This window comes from Bidens hawaiensis, unplaced genomic scaffold (assembly GCF_021521415.1).
Source record: "Bidens hawaiensis isolate Kalapana, Puna unplaced genomic scaffold, B.hawaiensis_p1.1 tig00007743_1, whole genome shotgun sequence".
NCBI classification, from domain to species: Eukaryota; Viridiplantae; Streptophyta; class Magnoliopsida; order Asterales; family Asteraceae; genus Bidens; species Bidens hawaiensis.
In genome coordinates, this window is record NW_027491538.1 from 127816 (window position 1) to 136739 (window position 8924).

Below are 8924 nucleotides of genomic sequence, written 5' to 3' on the forward strand. Positions count from 1 at the left end.
AATTTTATTAATATTAATTGAGAATGACAGATAAATACACGAAAAACAATTAGATTGATCACAAATTATTAGTGTTTTAAAAACCGGTTCAAACAGGTCGGTTGAACCGGTCAAACCGGATTCTGCACAGTAGGCCGGTTTTTGAGTCCGGTATTTTTGACCGTTTTGCTGGAACATTGTACCGGTGGTTTTTGTCTAAAATACCGGTTTTTACCGGCAGACCAGTTTTAAGCCCGAGAAATTTTTTATATTTGTGGCCTATATTTTTTCAAATTTACTTTTAACCCAACAATTAACATTTGAACGTGAAAACTTTAGAACTATTTTTTTTTAAATTGAGTGTTTTTGCATTATTTTTTGAATATGGATTAACCTTTAGATTATTTTTTGTTATAGGAATCATTTAATTTTGGGTTATTTTTGTATTGAAGTTACATTTATAGAAAATTATAATGTAAAATATTCAACCGATTGAACCTCCCGGTATAACCCGGTTCAACCGGTTGTACCATTTTTTAGCACAATCCGGTACAAGTAAAATACCGGTTTTTAAAACATTGCAAATTATTAACAAGTTTTATAAGAACAAAAGTAATTAATTGTTTAATTTATTACTTAGTCAATTAGTATCTAACTATTTATATAACTGTCTACCATGAAATCCTACGTGTCGCTCTCAGGTTGTCCTCCCTATCCTCTAGAGCCACCAGATTGCTTGATTTATAGATGGAGACTTCTCATGCATTTGACCCGAAATCGTGGGTATGGGTCTTACCAAACCCAGATAGTCTTTAAATGGGTTATAACATCTTATTTATTTGTGAAAGTTTTTCATAATCAAAAAATAATTTTCGCGGGTCATGGGTCTCACCAAACCCGGATAACTCTTAAACGGGTTATAACATCTCATTTATTTGTGGAACAGCCCCTTAATCATCAAAGAATAATTTTCATGGGTTATGGGTCTTACCAAACCCTAATAGCTCTCAAATTGGTTATAAGATCTTATCTATTGGTAAATACTTTCATCTTCAAACCCTTATTTAATTTATCTTCATTACATGTTCTCCATTGTTGGTCATCATCTCCATCGCCGGTTAACTTCCGATACTACTCGTGATCGTCAACTACATCAACGTCCCCCTTTTCATTAAACAAATATTTGTGTTCATGTTTGTTCATTTAAAAAATCAACATGTTCGTGTTTGTGTATTTTTGTTCGTTAAAAATCTAAAAAACCTACATATCTCAATTGAAAATACCCAAACACAAAAAAAATATAATAACATACTAATATTTATGTATTAAATTAAAACAAACTACGTTAAAAATAAAATAAATCATCATAAAATAGCAAAACGATTAAAAACAAAAACTTAAATAAACTCTCGTAACACGGGAGGATCAAACTAATTACTCATATGCGTATATGAACGTAAAATACAGGAGTGGCTCTTAGGGTGTGCCAAGTGTGCGACAGATCAGGGCACATTTTATTCGGGGGCACAATTTTTTTTAGAAGCTCTCGATGTTATATATGCAGAATACTCGAGCGTTTATAACACCACTATTTTTATAATACCCACACACCTCTTAGACCAATATTTTTTAGATTTCCAAATACATATAAGCCCACTAAAATTTACAAAATGTCAAGTGCTTTAATTAATCAATATAAGTTCAATTAATAAATAAATAAAATAAACGAATAGGCGGGATAACAACAAAATGAATATGCAGAAAGGAGTTTTTCGAAATTATAGTATTGAAATCTTATTTTCGATCCACAATGCCCTAATAAAGACTTAGCGGATTAGGGATAATAGCTATCGAGAATGGAACATTAGAGATCATAAACTACAAAAAGTTGATTCATCAATTTTCTATCAAGAATGCTAGGAGAGCTTCACAAATCCTTAATAAGCTATTAGCCTATTCAGTATGTTATAAACTCATTCTAATATCATGATTTTGCTAATTGTTATGTTTATCCCTATATCTTTAATCGGCGTACAAAAACGTGTTTACATTATTTCAAACGTTAAGGTTTAAGGGGCATATTGTTTTCACTTGACCAGGGCACGTGAATTCTCATAGTTGACCGTAGTAAAATGGGTTAACCTGAAACACAACTCGAACATGATTCGCGTTAAAGAATCTTAGCATGCTAGCCCACCAACTCGAAACTCATTAACCAGCCAACCCAATACGATTGACACCCCTAGATAATTTTCACACACTTTGTGGTTTTATTTGAATGTTTATCTAAATGTCTTATTATATTGTGTGAATGTGAATGGTGTAATCTTAAAATCACATCATCATTCAAACGTTGTTATAAAGAGATAAAAGTGAAATCAAATCATATTAGGTTGCCTTTTGTGGGCTGTATGCCCACATGGCCACCGATGTGGTAATGCTTTTGCAAAGTTGGGGGCGGTAAACATGGGCAGTAAGCATGGGTGACGAGTATGGGAGGTATATGATTACTGGTGGAATGTGGATGGTGGGGGCGGCAAAGATGTTGTCCGACATGGAGGTGAGGTGGAGGCCTTACCGCCCCTGGGCGGTAATAACACTAAGCCTTAGAATAATGTAAGAGCTTACACTTTAATGAGAGCAAACAAATATTATGTTATTGTCATATAAAAAATCTGTGTTACATTACATAAGGATTTAAGGTTATAACTGTTACATCAACATTTAATCTAAACCCGCAAATATGTTATATTTCTTTATATAACATACTAACATAGTACTTTTAACATGAGTCTTAAGTTAAATTATATAACCTTTTTATTTGTATTTTAAAATGTATTAAACGTTACTACAAAATAATGTTGTTAGAATAATTAATTGAATGCTTGGAGTATAAGCAAAAACACATTTTCCTAAAGTCACTCTTTTCATCATAGTAACATCTCTTTCTAACCTAACATCACTTTCTAAATCGGAATCTAATTTGTTTTAGAACTTTTCAATTTTCAGTTTTCTCTTCTAATATTGGGCCGCCTTCAGGCCCAAGCCCGTAGTTTATTTAGCCTGCAAAATTTCTGATTATTTTTTATTTTGTCTCTAATAATCTAATCATCTAATGACTAATGTTATGCACATAATTATGAATCTCTTTTATATTTTCTTGAAAATTGAAATGTTTTTTTTTGTAAGTCATCCTAAAAATGATATTCAACAAATTTTGATAAGTTGCTCATAGGCAAACTGAACATGTCATATTTGGGTTATTCTTTGCCTCAACATTTTAAATTTTACCCAAAGCGGAATCATATTTAAGGTAACCCAAATTGTATTAAAAATGTATAAATCCTTCTAAATCGATTAAATCCCTTTAGCTATTCATAAAACTCTGAAAAAGAAAATGTTCATGGCTGGACAGGCCCGGCTCATTACACAACCCGACATGATATTCTCCATAAAAATCAATCAAAATGCATTACTTTCTGTGACAAGGTCAACGCTAACTATTAAGCATCACAAAATGGACTGGTTGATAACAAGTCAAACTGGCCAACGATTTAGGTCAACCCGAAACACTTTTGGTCCAAGGTTTTACAAAATAATTAGCATGTCAGATACGACCATAATAATTAAATGAGTCAAAATTGCCACCTCAACTATAACTGTTATCCCCAATTCCCGATATATTAAGAAAGTACTGCTATGTGCTAGCATCAAGTTCAATTGCTAGTATCCAAACTAAACGAACTAAGTTTACCTTAAAATTTAAATCCCCTAAAACTACAGCTTCGGGTCATTATGTAAAAAGGTTACAGAATTAAAAACATTCTTGATCATCAATATATATTAGCTACTGACTATCGGGCTCACTGGGAATGCAGATTCCACTTACTTGTACCTGCTTTTCGCTCGCCTCGTTTTCTTTTGTTTTTGGGAATCTGGAATTCTGAAAAAGGTTTGACTGATGATTGTTCTTGAAGACCGTCTTTTGTTGCGGAGTCGGAATCCATTGCTGAATCTTCTTCCTGCTTTACTGTTACTTGTTGGCAGTTTCTCAAGACCTGCCTTTCTGCTTCAGTAGTTTCATCATGGACAAGTATGTTGTCCAAAATCTGTATTAACTTAATAAAATAGGAATTAAATTCTATCCACCTTATTATCAAACTTAATGCCTAGGTAGCTCTAAATGGGTTATTTTCAAAAGGCTTGATGACAAATGGAGTCGTTTTATTAGTCGCTATCTAAGATAACGACTTCTGTGTCTTAGAGTTCATAAAACTAAATATATTAGACGAATGTTCTAAATTTTTGTCTTACTACAAGACAAACTGCCCCATCCTCGTCTGATATCTCTAGTTTTGTAAACTCCATGACACAGAAGTCACTATCTTAAATAGCGAAAAAACCCATAAATAAAAGCAAAAAAAAATGACCCAGTTCTCATCCAGCCTTTACTTTACAGCTATATTAGTGAAATATATGTTAAGTTTACACTTTGACTTCTATAAATAGCTATAGTGTAAAATAACATTGCAAACTAAATTAATACAATTATAATCCAAAATTTTTTTTCCTAAACAAAGTTGTGTAGAATTCTTTAATGCATTTGCACACATTTTGCATCCCAACTTGTTTAACCCATTTGACATGTGTCCTTTTTTATCCAATCTTTTAGATTAACCCATTGACCCCCTTTAGCGATAGCACATAACCCAAATCAACCAATATGTGTACGTAAATTACTAAATGAGTCAAAACTACCACCTATAGACATTCCAGCATAAACAAAATTGCTGATGTCAGTTGTAAAACGTCAATAATAAGGAACAGAAATTACTTGCCTTTTCACATGAATCTCCAAATTGTGACGGATGCTGAGTAACATCAATAGATGATAGCGTACCCACCGTGCTTTCGATAATATCAGGAATATGAAAACCCTCATGCTCATACATTTCTAAACCATCCATATCAAACTCTGAGTTGGAAAAAGTAGGGCTATGAACAGCTCGTGTTTGTTCTTCAGAAGGACCAAGATTGCTTAAATTCTCAGAATAAGGAAACAAATGAGAATTTTCAGAGAACACCAAATCAAGTTGAGATTTTAATTGGTGAACCCTAGAGTGAGTCTGCTCAATCTTGTAGAGCATGCGCTCCACGTCATTATCTTCATCTTCAAAAAATGATAAATGGTTGTGCATGCCGAGACCGTGAACTTCTGTATTAGGTGTATTTTGTTCTGTGAATGCAATTTTATAACATGAAACAGCCGTTAGAATCAACCTAAAAACGTTGAATAATAATTTTTTTCATGAGTAAAAAACATGGGGATTATAATGTTTATGCCAGCAAGATGTTCACCTAATGTATTAATTGTCAAGTTTGTATTCTTAAAGTGATATAACTAGATTACTTATTACTTTATTAGAACTATCATTCACCATATTACGGTACTTAGCAATCAATTCGGTTACCTGTTGCCATAAATTTACTCGCTGCAAACCTATGGTCTAGACTATAGACGGTTTTTTTAGAGTGTAGATAAAATGGCAAATATGCATATTCACTTTTCTTGTCATGTTATACAGTTGATGCATTGCAGAATTCATATAACATAGTATTTGCTATTTTATCTGCATTCTAAAGAAACTTGATACAATAATGGCAGATGCATTAACTTGATATAATACTACTATTTTAAGGTGCTATATATGATTATAATTTTTGTAAGCTAGCACTCTTTAACTCCCAAAGTCACCAAAATTTTGAACAAAATGTGTACTCTTATCAAAATTGCCTAACCACAGACAAGCAAAGAATTGTGAACTAAATAGTAGATCCTTTAATTTTTTGGTAACTTAATGTAAAAGAAACCAAAAGGAAAAGTGAGGCATATATGCCTACCAAATAAGAAGAATATGTAACAATTAAAGAAAACAGAAGTGCAGTAATAAAGCGGAATCAAGACAAAGAAAATTGCAATAAAGAGATACTAAGTTGCTTGAGTTTTCATGTAAACACTTTTCGGGAAATAGAAGTTACAAACTTATCATTGAGGTTTTCTCAAGATATTTCAATTGTATCCGTTCAATAGAAGGATTAGCAGACTCGCCATATGATAAAACAAAAGGTCCAAAATGTCTAATTTAACTTGAATAAAGTTTTCCTACAATTTCTAATTTTTTATTTATTTATTTTTTTACAAATTCTCCAGGTATTTTTTTTACTAATTGCTGCTTAGATAGATGCACAAATTAAGTTCCTTCAATAAAATATCATCTTATAACAAGTTAATGTCAAACAAAAAGCATAAAGCAATCTAGAAGTATGTAATAAGTAAAGACTTTGACACTTCCAATATAACTTTACCTGGGTCGTCAAACTCATCCAGAACAGAGATTTCATCTTGATCCGACTTCTTACTTTCTGAAACAAAAATAATATCAGCACATCACAAGTCTACTAAGACAAGGGTATAAATACGTAATACCAAACCATAGCGCAAAAGACAAAAAACATACCATTATAGGAACAGAGAACATGTTGTGACATATACAAGTCAGCATCAGCCATCTCTTCAATTCTGGCACGTTTCCTCCTTTTCATGAGTTTCCTTTGGCGCCTTTTGATATATGGCATTGACCTAGAACTAAACCCTTCTGGAATAGGCTGATTTGGTGCCAGATGTTTTGACATGTTTCGAGCTGCAATCATTTTGGTATATTTTAATGCTTGTGACTCAAACTGCTTTATCTTTAATTCTGCCCATTTACATCGCCACATTAAAGGGAGTATAAAATTTCTCCAGTGACTTGTCAACCGCTTCTTCCTAATTATAACCAGAACCAAAAGCAACTGCAATATGTCACTACAAGAAACTACACATACAAACAAATAGTTGACACTTGAGTACTTGACACACATTACTATATATAATTCGGCTAGATTATGGTTTATTTGCTAATAGGAAACACAAATGTAGCGTATTTATAATCCAGAATGCAACTATAACCATACCAAGTTAAACTTCACTATTGTAATTAACATCAGTGATTAGTAACTTAAGATATCATAAAAAGCAAAGCATTACACCGCAATCAAACCGAAATAGACTATAGGTTATCAGCTAATATGAAACACAAATGTAGCACAATTTATCATCCAGAATGCAATTATAATCATAATAAGTTAAACACCACTAATGTACTTAACATCAGTAACTACAGATATCATAAAAGCAAAGCATTACAACGGAATCAAACCAAAATTGACTATAGGTTATCATCTAAATTAGAACATGAATGCAGCGTTACTTATCAAAAGAGTAAACACTCTTTCCTAATTACAACCAGAACCAATAGCAACCAGCACAAACAAATAGTTGACACTTGACACACATTACAAGATATAATTCAGCTAGATCATGGTTTATCAACTAATATAAAACACAAATGTAGCAAAATTTAAATTCCAGAATGCAACTAATATCAATAACTTAAGATATCATAAGAGCAAAGCATTACACCATAATCAAACCAAAATAAACCAAGGTTATCAGCTAATTTAGAACATAAATTCAGCATTACTCATCAAAAGAGATTGTCCAAAACAGCATTAACAGTAAACCTCAATGAATCAATTAGCCATCAAAATTATCTTTATTATGATAATCAAATGGAGTCTATACTGTAATACAAAAAGTAATTCAGGTAGACTATCAGTTATCAGCTAAACTGAATGTAGTTGCAATTGTAATTGTAATCATAATCATAAGTTCATAACAAGCTAAACACAGAGATTGTCCTAAACCGCATTAATATAAACTTCATAGAATCAATTAGTCTTCACAGATAACAAAAAGTAATTCAGGTAGACTATCAACTATCAGCAAAATCGAAACATGAATGCTGAGCTACACATCAAACTGAATGTAATTGCAATCAATAATCACTCAATACTAGATATAATTCAGCTAGATTATGGTTTATTAGCGCATATGAAACACAAATGTAACACAATTAATCATACAGAATGCAATTATAATGATAATAAGTTAAACTCTTAACATCAAGCATTACACTACATCAAACCTAAATAGACTATAGGTTATCAGCTAATGTATGATCATAACTATTAAACAGAGAGATTGACCTAAAACAGCAATTAGACTATCAATTATCAGCTAAACAGAGATTATCGAAAACCGCATTAATAAAAAACCTCATAGAAATATAGAATCAATAAGCTACATCAGTTAGACTATCAGTTATCAGGTAACTCGAAACACGAACTATACATAACTGTAATCAACAATCACAAAATAACTTAAAAAAACGTAACAATTACACCTAACAACATGACAACAACTCAATAACACCTTCCGATTCGACGATCGTACTCAACGGCAGCCTAAAAACAAACCTGAGTCGAATAACAGCACCGAAGTCATCAAACGGAGTTGAGAAACCGTTAACGCCGTTACAGAATTGCGAATCGACTTCAGCGTCAGTGACGGTAACGGAATTGGTTAGGTTAGAAGAAGCGGTGTCGGCGAATGAAGTGGAGTAATCGGTTTCGTCTAAATCGGCAGGTGCAGGTGTGGGTGCGGGTGGTGGTTCGGTGTGGCTGGGCATTGCGGGTTGGGGTTTGTGATTATTGTGTAGCAGAGAGGAGGAGGAGGAGTTGTCTTCCATTTTGAAAGATGGCGGCTTCATGCATAACATTTAGCATTAGCAACAAACAAACCCTCAAGCACACTGGTCACTCTGTGGCAACTTACAATTTTGGGTGGATGCCCCAAAATGTCCTTGGATCAAATCAATGCTATGCTACCTATCTATTTCTTTATTTATTTAAAAATAACTAAATAAATAATAATAATAATAATGGGTATGATTAAATAAAAAATTTAAAAGTGAGATTATGTTTTCTCTCTTATGAAAAAAATG

The 8924-nt window shown here is 32.7% G+C and overlaps 1 protein-coding gene across 1 annotated transcript; it reads right to left on the reverse strand.

The window, feature by feature from the left end:
* Positions 1–3842: 3842 nt before the first annotated feature.
* On the reverse strand, positions 3843–8627 carry LOC143635978 (uncharacterized). The gene is made up of 6 exons (XM_077103684.1): positions 8398–8627; positions 6498–6805; positions 6346–6402; positions 4814–5215; positions 4306–4364; positions 3843–4088 (listed from the first exon to the last, which is right to left on the reverse strand). The coding sequence occupies exons 1-6, from the start codon at positions 8607–8609 to the stop codon at positions 3843–3845; spliced, it is 1284 nt and encodes a 427-aa protein (XP_076959799.1). The 5' UTR covers positions 8610–8627.
* Positions 8628–8924: the final 297 nt, after the last annotated feature.

Coding starts and splice junctions, on each gene's coding strand:
- LOC143635978 (XM_077103684.1), bottom strand. CDS start 8,609: ATGCCCAGCCACACCGAACCACCACCCGCACCCACACCTGCACCTGCC. Junction 6,806..8,397: donor GGTGCTGTTATTCGACTCAG/GTTTGTTTTTAG, acceptor GGTTATAATTAG/GAAGAAGCGGTTGACAAGTC. Junction 6,403..6,497: donor TGTTCTCTGTTCCTATAATG/GTATGTTTTTTG, acceptor TTTTTGTTTCAG/AAAGTAAGAAGTCGGATCAA.